Source organism: Plecotus auritus (genome assembly GCF_963455305.1).
Source record: "Plecotus auritus genome assembly, chromosome: 9".
Lineage (NCBI taxonomy): Eukaryota > Metazoa > Chordata > Mammalia > Chiroptera > Vespertilionidae > Plecotus > Plecotus auritus.
In genome coordinates, this window is record NC_137783.1 from 45,495,275 (window position 1) to 45,518,606 (window position 23,332).

The 23,332-nt window shown below is 53.6% G+C and overlaps 1 protein-coding gene across 1 annotated transcript in view; it reads left to right on the top strand.

The window, feature by feature from the left end:
• Nucleotides 1-23,332, top strand: part of LOC308257819 (cadherin-23-like) — a gene marked incomplete at its 3' end in the record, with an annotated part of 323,284 nt that overhangs the window by 168,538 nt on the left and 131,414 nt on the right. The window contains exons 8-9 of the mRNA XM_080687874.1: nt 489-617; nt 8,795-8,873. Coding sequence (XP_080544000.1) covers nt 489-617; nt 8,795-8,873 — 208 coding nt within the window. The remainder of the gene's footprint in view (nt 1-488; nt 618-8,794; nt 8,874-23,332) is intronic.

A 23,332-nucleotide genomic window follows, 5' to 3' on the forward strand; every position in this document is an offset into this window, starting at 1 on the left:
TGCAGAGCAGGGACGCAGGTCCCAGAGCAGACCCTCTGGGGTCCAAGGGCCTTTCTTCTAAGAACCCCATCCTAGTCATTCCCTTGATGTTGATCCTCGGGGATGAAAGGGGGCAGAAAGTGGGCATGGAAAGGAGAAGCGGCCCCTAGCTGAATCCCAAGCCAGTCGCCCCACCCACCAGATATCCAGGTAGTCAGGCCCAGGCTGGGCTGAGGGCAGGAGACGGGGTTCTGCTCCAGCCTGTTTGTGACATTGGTTAACCACCTTTCACTGGGCTCTGGGGGTGCTGTTTGTGTTTTCCTGCACAGGTCAGAGATCAGTGTGGGTTCTTCAGTTCTTGAACTTCCACATACCTGGGGGAGTGCAGGAGCACGTGTGCACACATGTTTGTGTACATGAATGTCATGTGTGCACATGTGTGTGTTGTGTGCATGTGTGCCTGTCCACAACATCACTTAACCTAAGGCTGTGTATTTTTGTATTCTTAGGATCAAGACAAGACCAGGCCTCTGTCCACCCTGGCCAACTTGGCCATCATCATCACAGATGTCCAGGACATGGACCCCATCTTCATCAACCTGCCCTACAGCACCAACATCTATGAGCACTCTCCTCCGGTAAGACCTCCCTGCCCTGTGGGGCAGGTTCCTCCTTGGCTTTCCTGCTTCCCCCAATCCCTACAAGTGGCAGGGATGGGTGTTCTAGCACAGAGAAAACCCAACTCCCTCTTCACACAACACCCCCCACCTCACTTCATCCCCAGGGGCCTCTGAGTGGCAAAGAACAAAGACTTGCTAGGGCAAGTGAAGGGGGGCAATGCAGAAAGATGTATGTGGGTGATGGGACACCTTTGGAAAATCCAGCCTGGGCTAGAGAGCAGATTTGGACTCAGCCAGACTCAGGGAAACATCCGTGTGGCTCAGTCTTATCTCTCCAGGCCAATAGGTCCATCTACTTCTCTTGCCAATGGACACTGCTCCGAGATGGCGGCAGCCTGCCCTCTGCTCGCAGGCCCTCTCAGACGTGGCTCTTCCCCGAGAGCTCGCTGCTCCAGCTGCCCCTCCCAGCGGCTCAGGCTGTAGGTTTCTCAAGCCCAGTATTGTATTCTAAGACAGACACCTGATTAGCTGTGCTCAGGATTTTGTGCCATGTCATAAGGTCATAGATCACCATAGATCAGCCTGTAGATTGGCTGCCCTGGGGCCACGTGTCCTCCTCTGGTTCAGTTCACTGTGACTGGGTGACTTTAAGAACAAAACACAAGCCTGTGCCCACTCAGCTGTGGGCCAGGCGAGCAGTGACAGCACCCCTCGCCTGGTAGCCATCTGTGCTTTTGTGCAAACTGGGATACGATCCCCGCTGTGGGCCGATGAATTAGAAAAAGGCAGCTCTTCTGGGCAGATGAATCCCCTGGACATGCAGCTTGGGGAGCAGCTCCTGTGGAAAGAAAACGTGCCCTTCCTTTGAGAGGACTCAGTGGGCTTAGAGGAAGGACATACAAGTGGGTGCTCAGGGCCCTGCCTGCACATCCACACAGGCTTTCAGAATCGGGCACGCGAGAGGCGGGCTTCCCTTGACCAGGCTGCAGACTGCGCCCCTGGGCCACCGCAGGCCAGGCAGCCTGACCTGCAGTTTGGAGACTCAGTCTGTCCCCAGGATCGCACTGTGCTTCAGCCTCTGGGTGTGCAGGGGTAGCCACTTCCTTCTTGGGCCCAGGTATGGACTGAAGGATCCAACAAACAAGACACTTTTTGGCTTCCTACAGAGGGTGTCTGAAGCTGCTTGGAGGGTAGAGGGGGGTATCTCAATGCCTCCACCACAGCCTTCTCTTCCGTGGTGGTCCACAGACAGCAGAGGCTCCAGCTTTTGAGACTGAAGGCTGTCTCCTCCAAAACATCTTTGCTAAGCTCACATCTTCTCAGCCCAGGGGGCTTTCCCTGACCTTTCAGGAGGCAGGCCCTCCCACCTGCCCTCTGCCCCGGACACCTCGTCTTAATTCTCATGATCCTAAACAGCCTGCTCCACCTCGGCTCCTCGGGTGGACTTAAAGTATATCTCGGCAGGGTTGGGGTCTGCTGTGGGCATCGCACAACATGGATGCTCAGGAAGTGTTTGTTGAATGAATGGGTGGATGAATGAATGAATGAGCGAATGAATGTAAGAGGGTCATACAAGCCCTCTTACCCCAGTCATCACCCTCATGCGAAAGACCAGGCATCTGTTGGTTTTCACCTCACCGACCACCTTTGTTAGAGTTGTTTTTTTTCCTGGCTTCATCCTCACTGGCCCACAGACATGGCCACTCCTCTCCGCTCAGCGCTGGTAGGACTCCCTGTGCTGCCTAATTTACCACCGAAGTATAGTCACACCTGTAATGTTCACTGATGTGTAAGTGGGTGACGTTACAGCCCCCAGGGATCAAAATACCTGTGTCTCTGGAGCTTGTCACAAGCTTCCTGTGGGTCTCCCAGGGCATCATGCCCAGGACCAAATGCAGAGAAGATGGGTAGAACCACTTGTTGATTGAAGTGAGGATGTGATGGTGGCTGGGCAGCCAGAGGAACTTGGAGAAGGTCCCTGCACAGCCACGCACTCGCCTTGGCCACATCGCCAGTCTCCAGACTGCTTCCTCCTGGGAGACGGGCCAATAATGTCCACAGTGCCTCTCTCGCCTGAGGGGTTAGCACACTCGGGTAGAGCACCCAGCAAGCACCAGCATTGCAGGCATTCAGTCCCTGTGGCTATGAGTCAGCCAGTCCTCAGTATAGAACAGGGGTGGGCAAACTTTTTGACTCGAGGGCCACAATGGGTTCTTAAACTGGACCGGAGGGCCGGAACAAAAGCATGGATGGAGTGTTTGTGTGAACTAATATAAATTCAAAGTAAAGGAGCGGAGGGGAGAGCAAGAGAACCGGATAGAACAGCCGGATCTGGCCCGCGGGCCGTAGTTTGCCCACGGCTGGTATAGAAGTTGGATTGGGCTGGGGATCCCATCCTCAGCTTCATCTCAGAGTCCCGATAGTCACTAAGAAGGGTGCTGACAATGTGGGTCCTCTGAGACCCTTCAGTGTGTTTTTTTTCTGTCATCCCTCTATCATAGCCAAGTAATTTAATTGTTTAAGATCTGCAGATTTCTGAGTTTATCCATTTATTCAGTCTATGTTTCACACTTTTATTAATAAACTAGATGTTCATTAAGCCCTTCCTGTGTTCAGGGCCCTGCGCTAAGCCACACCCTCTCCTCTCCAGATAATCCCACAGGCCCCTGCTAGGGTGACCCTCAGGCCAGGCAAACAGGGACACCTACTCCCCTGAGCATCTCTCTCCTGTGCTTGGTTTCTTAATATCTGATGTGTGCTCTCTCAGGTGCAGGGATCTTGATATCTCTCTGCCTTGCTGGGTTGTCCCTTTGTCCCCATGAGGACACTGAAGCCTTCCTTTCTTACTGAGCTGGGTGCAGGGGACTCTCCCTGCTCCCGAGGGCCATAGAACCATCTCTGCATCCACACCTCTGCCTCTCCTCCCTGTCCCCCACGTGGAAGGAGCTCTCCAGCACCCAGCCCTCCTGCACGGCTGTTCTGCTATAGGCCGATTCCCGCGCACCGAGCCTGATTTTACAGGCTTCTAATTGGTTTCTGTGCCTTGATCCAGGCCCTCCATGTCCCTTTACAGTGTGGAGCCCGGATTGAATGCAGAACACCCCAGGCCCGGCCAGGGCTGAGGAGCACCACGGCCTGCTCAGCCTCCTGGTGGGGGACCCAGGCGTCCCATTCCCAGCCTCGCCCCTGCTGGCCGGGGCCTCCATTCAGACCATGGCCCACTCTCCCGCTTTATCTGCGGCTCCCAGCATGTATGCCTCTCTCTATCACAGTATCAGGCCAGCATGCCTCATCTAAAGTGTATATATTACCTAATAAAATCCTTCTTATTTGGGATTATTGCATCAAATTTTAATTTCCTCACTCGAGCAGCGGCATGTCAGCCTGCCCGTCAGTGAAGGACCGATAGAAGGTGAAAAGAGCGGATAAACTGCACAAATTACTGCCGGCCGATGCCTATCAGCCCTTTGACTGGAATTGACTGGAATTAAGAACTGAGAAATAGGATTTTCTGCCTCAGAATCTGCTGTGGCAGCCCTTGTTGGAAGTCCCCTCAGCCCCCACCGGGCTCCCCCCAAGGGCACCTCCCCCTCCTGAGAGACTCCCCCTTCCAGGTCCTTAATCCTGTCGTGAAATAGGGGGAGGGGAGAGGGGAAAAGTGGGGGAGGGACCAGGATGGAGGCAGGCAGAGCTCGGGTGCTGGCTTCAGCTGCCCCCTGGCCAGCGTCTCAGGAAGGAGGCAGGCCTCAGAGAGCAGGGAAGCCACACGTTCCTTCTGGAGAAGTCTCAGCTTTCCTGGCCTTTGCCCTGATGACCCTACTGGTAGCAAGCCTCATGGGTGGGTGAGTGAGGCTGCCTCTCAGCCCTCACCCACCCCTTGCTTTGGCACACCCACCCAGGCCCACCCCAACACTGCCCTCCATGCCCCAGGCACACTCACCCACTTGTGCCTTCAAGCAGTCCCTGACCCTCAGAGCCCGTTCCCTGACTGTGGAGGCTGTGAGGAAAAGTGAGAGAGCCTGTGTTGGGTGCCCAGCATCGTGCTTGGCGCATAGTAGGGGCTCTCCAAATATTGGCTCTCCCTCGGAAAACGCCTTACCTCTAGGGTGGGGATTACTAGTGTAGGGTGCTGGGGAGTCTGAATTTGCTAACATTGTGGGTCTCAGAGGACGCACATTGTCAGCACCCTTCTTACCGACTATCGGGACCCTCAGGGAAGGGCCACAAGCATTCAGGGAAGAGCACCTCAGCTTGCATAGGATGCTCACAGCGGTTCCAGGCCCCAGTGAATAGCAGGCACTGTTCTAGCATTTGCTGTGGACCAGGCGCTCTTCCAAGTTGCCTTACACGTGTCAGTTGCTGAGGGGTGGGAACTGGTATTATACCCATTTTACAGATGGGGAGAACAAGGCAGCGAGAGGTAAAGTAACTCAAAGGATTCAAGCCCAGGCAGTCTGGCAATAGAGTTAAGCCTTAACCCTCTTGCTGTACTGCTCTTCCCACCACAAGGAGTTGGGACTCCACAGGCCCATGTACCTTCAGCCTTGCTGGGGGCCTCCCAAGAGGCCTCCTTCTCACAACGTGGGTTCCTGTACGGAGAAGACGCCCATGTCAGGGTGAGCCCCACCTCCAGCCCTCCTGAGCCTGCCCACCTGCTCTCCTTGCCACACCCCGGTGCACCCCCAGTGAGGGGCCCAGCTCCGGGTCAGGCGGAGGCCTCCTTCTCCATCTCCTCGTCTTTGGAAATAAGTTTCAGTATATTGAAAATATAATCTGAAACAAGATCCGTGGGTTCCCAAGAGCCCCTTTCCTCCCTGTTAATTCCTTCTCATAACATTGCCAGTCCTTGTGGCTGTACTTGTATTAAAAGCTCAGAGTTTTATTAAAAATGGATTTAGTTACCCAAAAAGAGATGAAATCCCGAACTTTGTCGGGAGCCTTTTAGATCTGACTCTGTAGAAGCTCAGGTGTGGCTCTTCCTGGGGAGCCAGCCTCCTTGTCGCCTGGTGCTGGGTTGCCTGCTAGACCCCTCTGAGCCTTGCCACCCAGGAGGTTGGCAGGCGGCCAGTGCAGGAGCGCCCTCAGGGAAGGTCCACGCACAGCTATGATGAGGACTGAGGGTTCTTCGGCCACTAAGTCCCTTTGCACAGGCCAGCAGTGCCCACCCCCCAAACCCCACAGTCCCTCAGCAGACCATGGGCAGCCCCGGGACCCTCATTCCAGAGCACGTGTGTGGCCCAGGCCAGATGAGGCTGTAAAAAGGGAGCTGTCCCCAAGTCCAGAAAGCCTGTCCTGGCAGCTGGAGCCTTTGCCAGAGCCCTACACCCTCAGGGCTTCCTCCTGGGGACAAATCCAGGCCTCTCCCAAGTGAGGAGTGACCCCTGGAAGGGCAGACTCCAGAAAGGAGCTCCCTGTAGGGTGGTGTGGGAAGCATTGGTGTAGAGCAGCCTTGGGCAAACTACGGCCCGCGGGCCGGATCCGGCTGTTCTATCCGGTTCTCTTGCTCTCCCCTCCGCTCCTTTACTTTGAATTTATATTAGTTCACACAAACACTCCATCCATGCTTTTGTTCCTGCCCTCCGGTCCAGTTTAAGAACCCATTGTGGTCCTCGAGTCAAAAAGTTTGCCCACCCCTGGTGTAGAGTCTGTAGACCCTTCAAGTCTAATGCAGGGCTTTCCAAACGGCCTCCCACTGCTCTGCGTCTGGGCTGTTAACAAATGTTACAGGCAAGAGTCTGTCTTCAGATCAGCAAGTCTGGGGACAAAGGGTACCAGGTTTCCTTGCCACTTGACAACTTCCAGGAGCCTTAACCCTAGTAACACCTGTTGCGCATCTCCGAGGCAGGTGTGGGGTAAGTACGTTTTCCCAAATTTGGCCTGAGTTAATGCTTGCGAAGTGCTTGGTCTAGAGCAGGGGTGGGCAAACTTTTTGACTCGAGGGCCACAATGGGTTCTTAAACTGGACCGGAGGGCCGGAACAAAAGCATGGATGGAGTGTTTGTGTGAACTAACATAAATTCAAAGTAAAGGAGCGGAGGGGAGAGCAAGAGAACCGGATAGAACAGCCGGATCCAGCCCGCGGGCCGTAGTTTGCCCATGGCTGGTCTAGACGCTAGAGACTCTAGAAGCACTATAGCAACCACCTTCACAGATAACTGTTATCATTACTGAAACAGAGCCTGTGGCAGAGGCAGCGTCGCCTGGCAGGCAAGATCCTTTGGGAGCCGAAGTCCCTGAATTTGAATCCTGGCTTTATCATTCACTTGGGAAGGCTGCTTAACTCCTGTTCCTCAGTTTCTGCCTCTGTAAAATGGGGCTGTCTCAGCAGTTGTGAGGGGGAAGTGAGATGGTACATAGAAAATACTTGCAGCCGTGACACCACGTGGCTGCTTGAGACAGGACAGCTCCTGCTGCAGCTGGTACTTCACAGGCCCTGGCACCACTTGTGTCCTCAGAGCCCACCAAGTGGGATGCTCATCTGACGGTGTCTTTCTCTGGCTTCTTCAGAACAGTCTGTTTCTCGCAAGGATCTAGCCAGAGCTGCTGTCCCTGGGCAGGAGCCCAAAGGAGGGGTCTGGCCTGCTTTCTGCACAGCCTCGGCCCCTGGACTGTGTCCATCTCTCTGCGGGAGACATTTCTCCTGGAACATTCTCACCTCTCAGCCAACCGGGAGTTGTTCTGGGTTGTACCCTGGGGCTCCAGGAGATATGGAGAAACAGCTGTGCAGGAGCAGCATTGGCTGGGGAGGGTGAGATGGTGGGCGCCCCTCCTGTGTCCTGACAGTGAGACCAGGAGGAGTTGGAAGGGAGGCACCTTGCACCCCAGGGCCCCACCCTCCAGCTCAGGGGGCCCATGTCAGGAAATAAGCCTCTTGCCCCAGGAGAAGGTACTCAGATGGGGATGCAGGGTGCAGCCTGCAGGATTCAGCCTTCAGCTGATGAGTAGGTGAGAGGCACCAAGGCCAGGGGGCCCTTTATTATGCAAGCAGATGTCAGGATTGATATTTCCCTAGGGGACAGGGACAGGGCTATCCTGCTGTCCACCATGCAGGGAAAACCGCAGACCTGAGGCAGGCATGGTGAGCAGGCATGGCTGTCTGGACAGCAGTGTGGTAGGGCCTGGTGAACAAAGTGAAAGCTGCTCTGAGCTAGTGACGCAGCAAGTGGTAGTGATATTAGAATCTTCTCATTCATTCATTCATTCATTCATTCACTTAATCCATCAACTGGTAGTTGAATGTGCCCATTCACATGGATCTCTTCCTACAGAGTTCGGTTCTTTTAGCCCCTGTGCTGTATCTTTTCCCTGGAACGCCTTCTCTCCCTGGCAAACTCCTCCTCATTCTTTATGACTCCACCCTAAATGTTGCTACATGTACAATCCTTTGCCAGCTCCTCCAGGTGGACTTCTGTATCTAAGCACCCCATATATATGTAGTATACATGCATATGTCCTTCACCCTTTGCCATAGACTCTGTGCTCCCACGAGCAGGGACCTTTGCATCCCCATACTGGTAGTTCTGGCTCCTGGCCCCTCCTCCTCTAGTGCTGCAAGGACAATACAAGGGGTGTGGGACACAGCCATTTGTGGTAGGAACTTCCGGTTGCGGTGCTGGATGGGCAATGGCTCATAGGGCTCAGGGTTGCCACAGTCATCCCTGGAGACATTCGCTTTTAGGATTATGGTGCTTTCATTCTTAGAGTAATTGATCATTGATGTTCCCCTTTACTCAGGTCCTAGTGAAAACAAGGTCCCAGGGTTTATGCTTTATTCATACTAAGGTGGGGCATACTGAGACCAGAGAGGTGCAGCAACCTTCCTAAGGCCACACAGCACTTGGGTGGGTGATTGAAATAAAAGCCAGATCCGTTGTACCTCGACTGGCTCCTCCATCAGCTCTCCTCTCCTGGGTGATCTCACCAAATGGTGGGAGATGGGGAGGTGAAGGGCAAGTGAGAGTATCAGCAAGATCGGGCCTCTCCAAAGGACACAGGTGTTTGCCTGGGGGCCTCAGTGTATGTCCCAGGGGTGAGGGGGGGTACCTGAGGCCTGAGCACCCGCCATCTCCTCCCCCGGCTGGCCTTGCAGCATCCACCTGAGAGGGAAGTTGCGGGTTCCGGGACAGCTAGAAAGGAAGAGAGCAGCAGCTAGGGGCCTCGCAGCCAAACTCAAGCCCCTTCTCTCTCCCACCCAGGGCACCACTGTGCGCGTTATCACCGCCATCGACCAGGACAAAGGACGTCCCCGGGGGATTGGCTACACCATCGTCTCAGGTAAGGCCAGGCTATCCCTGGGCCCCCACCACCATCGAGAAAGAGCCACTGCAGGGGTGTGGGCTCTGGAGAATGGGTGTGCGGGACAGTGATATGACCAACTCTGACCAAAGCATCTGGAAAAGGGACTGACTGCCTGAAGGAGGAAGGAGCAGGGGAGGAGAAACTGAGGTCTGAGACCACCCAAGGCAATATGCTCCATATGGGAGGAGAGGAGCTTGGGGTGAGGCTAAAACGCCAGGGACTCTTGGGCCATGCTGGGGGGCAGGAGTGTGTGCCAGTGTCCAGGTCTGAGGCCTCTGGCCCAGGGGGTTCTGAGCCTGGATCATGGGTGACTCCCATCCAACCTTCTGTGGTACTCTGGGTTTTCTTTTCTGACTTGATGACAGAAAGAAATGATGTTTTGACATCATTTTAGAACTACTAGAGCTGCTTGGGCTGGTTTCATGTTCTTTTCACATTTCTGACCATTAGAAATTTATGTGTCGTCTGGACTATAGCAGGGGAGGCACATAAGCCCTCCTCTCCCACCCTGACCTCTTGGTTGAGCAGAGTAATGACAGACTACAGAGAAGGTTCTGGGTGATGGATTCCCTGACCCATGTTTCCACCCAGAGACTGAAGTAGCAGCTCCGTCCGACTGTTTAGGGCGGGTGGCTTTGGAGCACAGAGCTGGTGAGACCTCCAGGAGAAGCTGCTCGCTCACTTACAGATGCTGGCTCTGGCCCTGTCCTCTCACCCCTGCCCACATATGCCTCCCTGCTCTGCCCACTAGGCAGTGAAGGGCCAGCCTGGTGCATCTGGGCAGGTCAGACTGATGGCCAAGAGGATGGCAGGCCAGTGTCCACCCCATCACACCTCTCTACCACACCCCCAAGGATAGGGAATGGCATTTGGGGGCATTTTTGCCATAAAGCTCAAAAGACACCAAGATGCAGTGACCAAGAACATAGAGGATGGGATCTTGAGCATATTGCCTTGGGTGGTCTCATACCTCAGTTTCTCAGCCATAAAATAGAAGCAATAAGAGTACCTGCCATGGGTGGTTCAAAGGTCAGAAGACAGTACTATATGTGAAGAGCTTAATGCATGTGTATGAGGTATTTTGTAAGTATTATCTGTTATTATTACTGCTCTAAGCTAATAATTCTCTTGGGAATCTGGGGGTTTGTTGGAAGGAGGGAGACCCCTTACATCCTTGGAAATGCAGGAGATCAAGGGTATAAGGGGCTCCCTGTGACCGGTAGCTGCTGGCGTGACTGCTATTGTGCCTCTAAGCCCAGGGGACCCAAGGCCCAGAGCTGCCAGACCAGCTCAGGTGCAGAGCAGCAGTATGGGTTCAGGCCTCTGCTCCCCCACCCTGCTTCCCTGTTCTGCCAGCAGAGTAAGCCCCAACATGTACTCGTGGAATAAATGAGTGAATGAATGTTACTCTAGGATAGTGGGGTTTCAAACCCTAGTAAGCCAAAAATCGCAAGGGGCTCCTACCAAAAATGCTGAGGCCCTGGCACTGACAGAGACCCTCATTGTGGAGGCCTGGGCTGGTGGCCAGGATGGTCCTTTCTCGCAGCTCCCAGGCGTCAGATGCAGGTGGTCTTTAGGCCAGGTTGTGGACAGGCTGGTCCTAGGAAGGAAGCCGCTCTGCTGGAGGCAGAGTCCCCTCTGGTGGGCAGAGGAGGAGGGTGGCCAGGCTGCTGCTGGTCTCCATGCATTTTTCAAACTAGGAAGTAAAGCCAGTACCTCCTGGTGACAAGGAACTTGCATTGGAGATTGGAGGGAACACCAGTGAGCCCCCAGGGTGATGGAGTCGGGGGGCCAGCAGTGAAGGGAACACCTGTCTAAGTGGAGGATTGTCCCCTCATCTCATTGCCTCTGGGCCAGGGAGCAGGGAGCCAGGGCTTGGCCTGAGGTCATGGCCAGACCGGAAATTTCTGCAGTGACTCTGGGAGGCCATTCTGCAGGGCATTGGTCCATTCCAGGTCCATGCTGGGTGCCAGGTCGACTGCCCTTCATCCCCCGGTCTTCTCCAATTTTCACAGATGACCCCAGCCAGCTCTTCCTCCTTCCCCCTTCCCTTGGAGCAGGAGGCTAGAGGATGGAACTGCTGAGGCTGTGATGTCTGGCTGGGCTTGGAGCTTAGAATCTGGGGACAATTGCCATAGGACGCTTCCTATGAGTGTCCAGCGACATACTCTCCTGGACCAAGTTCCCAGTGCAAACAACAAGATGAGAAAAGGGAGACTCAGGATGTGAACCTACACGTAGGGGATGTGTGTGAGGGTGGGGGCAGGTGGCAGAAACTTCTGGAAGTCCTGGAGCACTTAGCATAGCTTTATTCGATTCCTGCTGCCAGCACAGATGTGCTTTGGGGCTTTTAGAAAGGATGACAAATGGGTTTCCTCTCACGTGCCAACTCTGACTGATTGGTAATGGTGCCTGAAGAGGACCATGAAACCAAACAGGCCGAGTGCTGTATTCAATTGGTAGAACCTGCCCTGGGTGTGGAAAGAGAGAGGGCCACCCATACTGTGGCACATATTTGCCATCCTTGGTAAGGTGGCACTTGGACCACAGTCATAGGGCAGCCGCTACGGGCCTGTTTGTCACTGCTCAATCCCACCTGGATCCTTTCTGACAGCTTGAGGAAAGGGCAGTCCTCCTCTCTTTCTCCCTCCCATCCTGAGACCTGGCTCACCAGTAGCACCCACCTGTTCCTGCCTGCCCTTCTCCTCCGGCCCCGGCCTGCCGTAGTCTCCCTGCGAGCCAGCCTCAGTAAGAGCCTACAGCAGCAGACGGGCAGGAGGGCAGATCCCCAGGGGAGCAGGTGACAGAAGGCTGGGACTTGGCCTCGGCTCTACTTCCCTCGACCAGCGTAGACACTGCTGCAAAGAATACTGCCTGCCAGGCTCTGGCCTCACACCCGCATCTTGAAGCAGGAAGAAAGGATGCCCACAAAGGCAGCTTCACGCAGACTGTCCCACGCTGGGCCTGAGTGCCCGGCGGGGCTTGCTCTAGCCCCGGCTGCTCTCAACCCTTTTCATTTGACAGACAGATTGGGGCCTTGGGGGCTCCCAGGGCAGGTGGGAGTCCTTAGGGCCACTGTGGGTGACCAAGTCCCCAGGTGCCTCCAGAGCCTGGGCAGGGATGGCTCAGTCTGCACATGGATGGACACAGGCCTGAGCCCACAGTGACTCTTGGCACATGGTTAACCTGCCGGCTCCCTGAGGCCTGGTCCCCTCCATGCTGTTTATCAGCCCTGCAGCTGGGGATTTATGTCTGCACACCACTGCTTTCCCCATTACTAATGACCCCTCTGTTTGCCAAGAACAAAGAGGCTTTCAGAGGTAAGTTATGGCTTCATTGCCACCAATTTGTTCTCAGCCTCTCGTGGCCAAACTGAGACTGAAGGATGACAGAGTTCTTTCCCATAGAGGACCTGGCATGGGCCCCGTCCTCTCCCTGGGCCTGGCCTGGCCTGCCACTCTCCAAGGGCACCACTTCCTCCGGGGCCCAGAACAGGGCTCTGCAGCCTCCGTCCCAATAGCCGGCCGCCTGGGGTCTGAGCAGACATCCTCTGCCACACAGACAGTCCTGCTTCGAGGGGCAGCCTCGCCCCACTTCCCCGCAGAGCACCGAACTTGGAGTCCAGAGTTGTGGGTTTGCGGCCCAGCTCGGCCGCCTGCAGCAATGTGTCCATGCAAGCGCTTGGCCCCTCTTAGCACCATAATTCTCACCCAGCGAGCAGGGTGACTAATCTCCATGGCAGATTAGATGGTGCCAGGGAGACTCTAAAGGGCCATCAAATATTAAGCATTATTAATTACCAAGGAAACATCAAGGCCAGGGGTCCTTGGGAGTCCTATTCTCTCATTTTCTCCTTCACTCATTTAAGTAGAGAAGTGGTTGAGAGTGCAGGCTCCAGGGCCATTGTCCGGGAGGTGACCACTAGCTGTGCTGGCCAGTACAGTGGCTCTTGAGCACTTGAGACGTGGCTAGTCAGAATCAAGATGTGCTGTACATATAACACCCAGGACTTTGAAGACATAGTATGCAAAACAGGTGGTGAAATAGCTCATTAATAATGTCTTATATTGATGGCATGTTGAAATGATATTTTAGATATACTGAGCCAAATACAACATATTATAAAAATTAATTCACCTTTTTAGTGGCTCCTAGAGAATTTAAAATAACCCCTGTGGCTCTCTATTTCGATGGGTAGCGCCATTCCCGAATTAGACCGCCTTGGCTTGCTTTCCATCACTGACCGGCTGTGTAACCCGAGCGTCAGTTTTCCAATCTGTAAATGGAGGTAATAATAGCCCGTGCCTCCCAGGGGTGCTCTGAGGATTCAGTGAACTAGATTCTGAATTTACAGCAAATGCTCAACAAAGGGGAACTCTTGATTGAGGGTCTTCTCTGTGCTAATATCCTGAGGCTGGGGCAGGGGGTGGTGGAGGCACTGTACGGGCCAAAGGAACTTGCATTGCGCAGGGGGGGGCAGACTGTGATGCCCTGGTGGGTGGGACGCTGTGAAGAGAAGCACGGACTGTGTTGATAATTGTTGCCATGGAGTGATGATTCTCAGGGTGTCTGTTAGACTGTCCTCTCTACTTTTGTGTGCGTTTGAAAATATCCGTAATAAGTGAGAAAGAACTTATGGGAGGGGGTGCCTCCCCCACCATCATCAGGGTGAGGCGACTCACAGAGCATCCAAGCCACGCCCTGACTGGTGAGCTGGAATAGCCGGGAATGGTGGAGGGAGGGTCTGTTGCAGGCAGAGGGAACAGCGTGTACCAAGATCCGAGGGTAGCAGAGGGTGGTGTCCATGGAACTGCAGTAATTCAGCGCAGCTGAGTACAGCACTCAAGGCCGTGGGGAGAGAAGGCCGCAAAGGGAGGTGGGGCCTGGCCATGCAGGGTGTGGAATGCCCGGCTCAGGACAATGCCCGACCTTGGCCCTGAGAGCAGCAGGGAGCCAGTCTAGCAGGGAAGGGATGTGGTCAGAGGGGCCTTGTGTGAAGTCCGTGTGGTCCGACTGGAGCCAGGGTGTTGGGGGAGGGCAGGAGGGAGCAAGCAGGCCAGCGGGGAGGCTGCCCTTAGTGTCCCGTCCCCAGCTGGCATCACAGTGGGCGCACAGAGACAGACAAAGCCTAAGGAGGCGAGGAGGCCACGCTGACAGGGTGTCACTGGTGGGACAGTTGATGGGAGGAGCCCGGAACAGGCCTTGGCCTGAGGTGCCTTTAAAGCCCCCTTGGCCAGGCAACTTGCTTAATTTATCTCCGGACCTTCAGAGAGGGTCCTCTCTTCTCAGCAAAGTGACCTTGAGTGAGTGTCTGAAACTCTCGAAGCATCAGTTTCCCCCTCTCTTAACTGGGGCCAATGGTATCTTTCTCACAGAGTTGTGAAAATAAAAGTAATTGAAACAATTACATAAAGTGAGTTACACTGATGAGTGTCTAGTAAGCCTTCAGCAGATGTCAGCCATGTCCTCCTGCCGGCCACCCGTCGGTGGGGAAAGCAAGCCTGTCTCATGCTGTCAGAAGCCCGTACTGCTGGTTGTGGCTTTTACATATCGCCAAGCCAGGCTCACCCAGGTGGCCCGGAGCCCTGGTTTCAGGCTCTCAGTCAGCCCAGGGGCGCCACAGCCCAGGATTCGGTCCTACCATCCTCTCCCCACAAGCACCGGACTGTCCATCCTCTCTCAGGCACCTGCCATAGGGAGCCCGTGTGCCAGAGGCTGTGGAGCAGTGGTTTTAAAAGTGGGAGCCATGGATCAGCAGTAGCACCGGGGAACCTGTTAGACGAGAATTCTCAGGCCCCACCCAGAACTGCTGCCAGCCCTCCAGGTGGTTCTGATGTCTGAATCCTTTTCCCTCTGTTGGAAAGGTTTTCATTTTCCACACATACTAGACTGATGAGTTCTGTCACTTGCTTCTCTCCTCTTAATTGATGCCACGGACTCCTCTCCGGTGCCAGGAGGGCCCTTGCCACCTGGGGTAGGAGGATTTGGTGAGCGAGCCCACGCCAGCACTTTCCACTTTGTCCTTCGTGACAGCACCCTCAGCCATGACACACTCCACTGTCCTCTCTGGAGGCTGAAGAGGCCTAACCTGTCCCGTCATCCCGGCCTTGCAGCCCCTTCCCTTCCCCCCCACCCCCCGACCCTGCTTCCCTGGCCCTCTGCAGCTCTGTAGCATCCCCCAGGGGTGGGGGGCTTTATTGGGTGCCTGCCGTGTGTCAGGCACTGGCTGAACACGTTTATCCTACAATAGTGCACGAGGGAGACAATTGCTCCATTTGTAGACAAGGAAAGCAAGGCTCACAGAGTTACAGAGATTGGCCAAGGGTCACGGTTACTAAGCAGAAGAGCAGCGATTTGAGCCTAAGTCTCTCCGGCTCCAATATACACCCAGTTTCCAATGGTTCACAAAGTTGGGCCCCTGGACCAGCAGCATCAGTGTCATCTGATGCAAAATCTTGCACCCTACCCTAAACCTACTGGTGGGGGAGCGGGGGAGGGTTCCACGTGACGTTGACACTGCTGCTCTGGGGACCACACTTTGAGAAGCGCTGGTCTAGAAGAACACGTGTTGCTAGACATCACTCCCAAGGGGCGAACACTTGTTCTGAGGGGTGAAAAGTATCTTTCTCTTTTTATGTATAAAGCTTAAATATACATACAGATATGTTATATCCGTGGTATTGACATTTCAGGTGAGTGGTGGGGAGGTTCTTAGGAAAAGTGTCTCAAATGGAGGCGGGGGGGCACATAATGAAAAATTGGTTGAGAAATACCGACCTAATAAAGAATAGGTGAGCAGTGTCAGGGCTGAAACGCTCCCTCCCCGCTTGAAAAGCAGTGGTTTCACCACCAGCAGCCTCACGGGGACCTGCCCAGGTATATTAGTGAAGGTCAAAGCCCTCATTCCACTCTGGATTTTACTTCTATGTTATCAAGTGAGGCCATTTCTTGAAAATACATTGAGTGCTTTGAAGTGAAGGCTGCATGTTTGTGAGTGTGTGTGTGTGTGTGTGTATGTGAGTGAATGTGTGTGAGTCGTGTGTGTGAGTGCGTGTGTGTGTATGTGAGTGTGTGAGTACATGTGAGTTTGTGTGTGTGTGAGAGAGAGAGAGTGTGTGTGTGTGTGCAAGTATGTGAAGGGAGGGAGAATAATCAGATCCAATCAGGCTTGCACAAACCCACATACCCCCCCGCCGCACCCTCGGCCATGGCCTGGCGGGGGGGCAGCTATCACAGGAGACCATCGTTTGAAACACATCAAAGCCCTTGTGATTAAGCTGCTTGGCATTTTTCTCCCCCCAGAGAAGTGAAAACTCGGGAAAAAGCAGAAGGCTTTGGATATCTGAATCGCACGCCAGCGCTCTTGTGGGGTAGCACAGTGGGTGCTTGGAAGCCTCCGGAGCTTCAGGGCATCTGACCGGGCACGGGGGGAGCAGCCCACCTGGCGAAAGCCCAGGTGGCCTGGGAGAGGTGAAGGGCAGATCAGAGTTGGGTGGGGGGCAGGCAGTTGGTGGAGGGCATAGAAGGTGAAAGAAGTGGGGCTGGGACGGGGAGGGTGAACTCGGGGTCATCAGAAGAGTCACCTGTGGGAGGTCTGGATGGTCAGCACTGGAGGAGGGCAGTCTGCTGTCGGGCGCTGGCACCTGTCCAGGGGAGGGCTAGCAGGGTCACTGTAGAGACGTGCAGGAGGAGTCAGCAGGCTCTGGTGATGCACTGAAAATGGTGCAAGAAAAGGAGGAGCCAAAGAAGCTTCTAATTCTGAGTCTAGATTTCTGGGGTGCTGATGGTGGCCTAGGCAGAAAGGGACATTTCCTAAGGCTAGCCGATCTATTTATACCTGTGACTGCCTCGACCCATGTCAGCACATGTGCCAGAACTCCCCAATCCCATAGCAAGGCAGACATCACTAACCGATCCCAGCACACTTTCCCTCTGAGCCTGGGTGGGCCGCCCAGCCTTGCTTACCCAGCCCTCCAGCTGCCACTAGCAGTGGCAGGCCTTCTCTTCAGAGCTGGAATGAATGTGTCCAAGTGTATCCCATTACATCTCATGGCTCTCTGCTTTCCAAAATATCTAGGGACAGTGGTCTGGGGGGCTCTCTATATTTAATTATACAAACACACTGGCATATTGAGTTGTCTCCCACCACCACACCTAAACAGCTATGAACTATCACACGGACACTACACTCCTGCTGATGAGCCACAGGAATGCCTGTCCTTCATCTCCCCATATCTTTTCCCTCCTCTCAGCTTCCCTCCTGCTCCAACACTCCTCTGTGCTCGCCCTCGTGATGAGTCAGAGTCTTGTTCTGTGTTCTTCCGCCCTCCTTTAACGACGCCTGTCCGCTCTTTGTTGGTACCCATGGCTTCCCTCTTGCTTCTTTCCCATGAATAACAGTGGTCAGTGGGTTTCACTGCCCCATGGTCTAAAACCCTCCCTTCCTGCATCTCCACTTTCCCACACCCTCTTCATGGGCAGCAGTATCTGTCCCTTGCTTGTGACTCTATGTTGCCTCCTGAGTGCCCCATGTACCCCAAGACCTCCTCCTTAGGCCCAACCAGAACCTCTTCTGCTGCCCTTTGCGTCCACATCCAGGTGAGCAGGCAAGGGCCTCAGCTCCGCTCAGGGGACCACTCCTCAGTGTGCCTGGGGCTGGTAGACAGTCATGGCCAAGGTTGCTTTCGGGGGCTGAGGGTGATTCTAGTTCATGGCCACAGGACACTTGGGGGGAAGTTCTAGTCTAGTTTTGCTTTGTCAATGGGCATTTGTCTTATTTTTAAAAGTTGGCTTTTTTCCAACATTTTTCTCATCTCTAACATAATTGCTTTGTATTGGACTTCCCAGAGCTTTGAGATCTATGGAGAATTATGAAATTAGCAACCATTTATTTTGACATTTTCTCTTTCTTAATTGGCATACATCAGGCACATAACTGAGTTACACATAATTCTTGGGTCATGATCAACGTTGGTCCATGTGGGGCTCTTTAGTTTCATTATTAAGTTTAATAATATTGTGGATATTTGTGAACTCACCAGCTAACCCAAGAGCTAGATCATCACCCATACCTTACATCTGCCTGGGTCCCCCCTCCAACCCATCCCCCATCTTCCTGTCCACATAATCATCTTTGCAACTTGTGTTTTTTCATTCCCTTGCTTTAAAAAAATATTTTGTCATATACATGTGGACAACATATTGCTTAGATGTAATTGTCCCTGAACTTTATTTTAAAACTGGAGGCCTGGTGCACGAAATTCGTGCACTGCCGGGGGCGGGGGCGGGGGGCTGTCCCTCAGCCCAGCCTGCACCCTCTCCAATCTGGGACCCACCAGGAAATGTCTGACTGCCAGTTTAGGCCCAATCCCTCTCACAATCCAGGACTGCTGGCTCCTAACCACTCACCTGCCTGGCTGCCTGATTGCCCCTAACCACTCCCCTGCCAGCCTGATTGACACCTAACCGCTCCCCTGCTTAGGGTCACATGGTGTACACGTGATGAGCCCAGGACTCAAATCCAGATATTCAGCCTGAGAAACCAAACAATTTGTGTCAATCCATGGTTTGTGTGCCAGACTGGAACCCTAGGATTTGTTTATTCATTCATGCATTCATTCATTCATTCATTGAGTTAATCAACAAATACTAATTGATTGCCTACTATGTGCTAGGCTCCATGCTGGACCCTGAGGAACAACTATGAAGGGAAAGCCGCTGTCACTGCCCACATGGAGCTCACATTCTAGTGGGGAAGAGCGATAACCAGTCAGCAAAGGCAGTGTTTGCAGACTGTGTTAAGCATCGGGAAGGAAACTCGAGTATGTGGAGCATTAGGGAGCAGGAAGGCTGGCGGGGCTAGAGAGATTTCTGTCACCTGCCTCAGCCTCCCTAGGCTGTGGACATGGGAGGAGATTTTGCCCCACCCACCTCAGAAAGGGTCTCAGATATTTAAGGGGCTTTGAACCTGAGATGAGCCCCTCTAAGCAGCTCAGATTTCCAGCTCCCTTTTTCATCTAATGCCCTGGATGACTGCTCAGCTTTCAAGGCAGCCCCCAGCCGGGGCTAATCTGAAATAAAAGTTTTTATTTATCTAGCTTGATACCCAGTGCAAGGTTAAATCATACAAGAGCAAAAGCAATAAAAGAGAAAGATTAAACATAAGGCACCGTCTTAGGTGTGCCCTTTTGCAATATGGTAACAAAGATATTAAGCCTGAAGTCACCCACAACACCACACAGCTGTTTCCGTGTCTCTCTGAGCTGGGCTCAGCTGGAGCAGGAAGGAGGAGTAGAGGATGGGGTGGGGGCTGTAGGAGGGAGACGCCCCGGAGTGCCCTGCTGAGAGGGTGAGGAAGCAGATGGAGTTCTACTAGCTCAGCCCATCGCCCACCTCCTGCCCCCACGCAGCTCTGATTCATGACTTCCCAGGGGGACAAAAAATGTTGACATCTGCACCTATATTTCTGTCAGCATTTCCTTGGCACCACTATTGTGTGCCTGCTATGGGCAAGGCACCCTGGGGGAGAGACCGTGGGAGAAGCCTTGGTCACACCCCCTTCTCAGGGCTCAAGTCCTGGTGATCTAGCAGGTTATTTCTTCTGTCTGTGCCTCAGTCTCCTCATCTGTAAAATGGGAATATTAAGGTTTATCTAAAATAATTATGGTCTGGCTGATGACCAGTACATATAAGATACTAGGGTTCCTCAGCTTGTGGGTGGTAATGGAATCTCTAGAAATATAAATGTCCCTGGCTCGTGCCTGTCTTCTTTGCCTGCCAAACCCAAGACTTCTGTTCTCTATAAAATCTCTAAGCATTTCAGGGCCTCTGTGGTGTGGGGAGAGAGGCGATTCCTGAGTGCTATTTAACTGACCTGGTCTTTTGTCCCTGACCCCTTTGGGCATCCCCTATACCAAACCACTGGAGGTGGGTAACTCACCTGGGCCCCCCAGAGCCGCTGGAATAACCCAGCATCCCCTGGACACTCCATGGCCCTGGGACAAAATGGGTCATGGGCAGGACAGGGACTCCTCCTCTCCCCGCCAGCTCCAGCCTGTAATCCTTCTCTCTGTAAGGCCAGACAGGGCCACATGCCACCTTCCACCCCGTCTCTCTTACAGAACCCATGTTTTAAAGCAATTTAAAACAAGAAAGGGGAGGGACCTTTCTTGTAGCCAAAATGGCAGCCACTGCAAGCCCACCCACCAGTTCCAGACATGTCCAGTGTGGGTCCCAGGAAGAACCCAACTGCACAGGAAATTCGCTGTAACAGCCTACGCATGGAGGACACAGCAAACACTTGAAGAGGTTGGGAAGGGGAAGGCAGTCTCAGGGGATTACTGGAAAGACTGTGAGGAAGGGAGGAGTCGCCAGCCGCAGGACCGGGTGTGAGCACTCATTCGGGGACCCCCTCTGCAGCCCTGCTGCAGCGTGAGGCTCACTGGGAAAGCTTCAGCCACCAGCTGAGCAGTAATAATAACTTAGCAATAGGAGCTAATACTTCCAGGGTTGGGAAAAGGTCGAAATGCTTCCACCTGCATCAATCTTTAACCCTCCCAATAACCCCAGGTGTGGGCACTGCTGTTACCCCGTTTTCCAAATGAGGAAACTGAGTCCCGTTTGCCTGGGGTCAGGTGGTTGGTGGGAGGGAGGTGAGCAGGTTGGCTCCAGAACCCACACTTGTCCGGCGCCTCTTGGCCTCTCTCCTCCCCTGCCCTGAGCACGGGGTGGTACCACCCGGGCTTGGGAGCCACCAGACCCAGCTCTGGGCTCTGCTGTCTTCCTGGGCCCGCAGCCTTTCCCTCTGCCTCTCTGTCAGGTGCTCTGCCTCAGTCAATTAACTGGCTGCCCCATTCAAATATTTGACCAATATCCTGGAAACAGAGATTTCAAGGCAGATATTTTTCAGACATTGATTGAAGTGAACAAACATTCTAGCACAGAATAATATATTGCTCATCGTCTTATTCTGCTGGGCTCTGCTTCATCCTGACCCCCTCCCCAAGGAGTTTCCTTCATGGGGAAGTGGGGTGGGTTCCAGCTGCCTGTTCCCAGCTCACTGCCCTCCCCTTCCTCCCGCTGCCCCTGCGCGAGGGCCCGCTCCAAAGGACCACATCAGTGCAGCGCTTTTGAATCGTGAAAGCAGAAGCTGAAGGGCATTTCACAACAACGCCCAGCAGAGCAAGGATTATTTTAAAGGGGCCAGTGACTGGTTTTCTTCATAATGACGGTGGGAATCGTAAATGTCCAGAAGAGCGATTTAGTCGAGACGTAAGGGACCACTTTGTAATGGGGACTTGAGTCCTGGGGTGCCATCGGTCCCCTTAGACATCTGTAGGGACAGGACAGTTGCCCTTCGTGACAGCAGATGCTTATCGAGGTCTCGATGAGCCAGCTTACACGCTCGGTGGTCTTGGGGAGGCAGCCTCTAGAATGGAAATTGGAGAGCCGGGAAGCTGGAGGGCTTGCTGGGAGGTAAGCATATGAAAAGTTGCTCAGGCATCCACGCAGCATTTGCTGACTGGCCGACGTTTTCCATAAGGCCCCTGAGATCCGGGAGACTGAGTGCTGGGGGTGGGCCTGGGGCCAGGACCACAGCTTCCCCAGGCACCGATTCCCGAGGGAGGATTTTAAGTGACTCACGGGTGGGGCATGAAAGCATCGAATCACACAGTGAAACGGTTATTCCCTTCTCAGTTCTCCCTCAGAATCTCTATCTCCGTCAGCTGTGTCCAGGAGGAAGTCCAGTTGGCTGCACACACCTTCAACACCTCCCTAGCCCGGGGCTCCTCTCCCCCTCTAACAAAAAGAGAGACAGCCGGAGCCTTCGGGTGTGAAGCTGGTGCAGCTAAACTCTAACCACACGGGCTCGTGTTACCCGTTTTACAATCACACCCTGTTTGAGGCCAGTGAACTGGTTTTCCATTTGGTTCATCCTCTCTTAAATAGATTCTTTCAGAATAATGTGTAGAAGAATAAAATGAATCAAATTAAATAAAAATAGTAAATAGTAATAATCCAAGTTGCATGCTAATATGGCAAAAATTGGGAGGATGGCATCCAAATGACCGAAGATTGGGCACGACTGACATAGGGGAAACCTGAGCCCTTCATTATCCATAGAATGAGTGGGGTGACCGCTCACAGGGGTTCCGAGTGTCACATCAATACATGCAAAGTGCTCAGAACAGGCCTGGCACCGGGTAAGAGCTCAGGAAATACCAGCCCTCTATTAATAGGAGCACATCAATGCAGCCACCTTGGAAATGGGGGAGCGTTGTCACCCACGAGGTGGTATTATTGGTACTGCCATTGGGATGAAGGATGGGTGAGTTCGCAGGCAGGGCATTCAGGACGGGAGGGACCAACAGGAGTGAAGGCCAATGAGAGATCTAATAAGCAGCGAGTGAACCAATCAGGCTGCAGAAGGGAAAAGGTAGAAGAAGATTTGAAGGGTCTTGAGGGTCAAGATAAGGAGTGTGGATTGTGCCTTTCCGGGCACCTGTGGTTCTTAGAGCACTAGGAAGCTCGGAGAAAGGGGCCTTCTGTGAGGCTGCGGGATTCCCACAGGAACCCAGGGTAGACCCTGCTCAGATCCAGACCTCCTCCTGGGACAAGGAAGTGGGACAGCAAGCTCAAGCACACGCTCCTTTCTTACCGCGTCTGTCTCCGTTTCCTAGGACCGTAGTTAAAAAACCAGTCACCAGCTCAGTGGCTTCAAACCACAGAAAACTATTCTCTCATGGTTTGGAGGCCAGAAGTCCAAAATGAGTCTTAAGGGCTAAATGTGAGGTGTCACAGGGCTGGTTCTCTGGAGGCTCCAGAGAAGAACCCTTCCTTGCCTTTCCAGCTGCGGTGGCTGCCAGCACTCAGTGGCTTGTGGCTGCATCACTCCAATCTCTTTTTCCTGGTCATGTTACCTTCTCCTTTTCTGTAGGCAAATCCCCCTCCACCACCCTCTTAAGGTCCTTGTGATTACATATAGGGAGTGCGTAATCTCCCCACTTCAAGGTGTTCAATGAATCGCATCAGCAAAGTCCCTTTCCCCATTTAAAGTAACATCCAGAGGTTCTAGGAACTAGGACCTAGATGTCTTTGATGGCCTTTATTCAGTCAGTCACAGCATCTTGGCCCCTCTCCGAGAATTTGCTCCCCTCATCTCTTCCTACCCCACTGGCTCCCTCATGTTCTCCCCTGGTCCATGATGGCCATACTGCCCTTTCTTTGTCACAGCTCCCCCTGAAATGTCCTTCTCTCTCAGCTGTCAACCATCTCCATACACTAGCTTTCCAATTCCAAGTTTCCTAGAGGGGCCGGATTGGCCAGCTTATCATTGTAAGCAGTGTCCACAAGCTGTAGGTTGCTGCAGCCTGAGATGGTGTCACCCCAGGCAGCTAGTGCACAGGAAGGCAGTGGGGCCGTGACCGGGGCAGGCC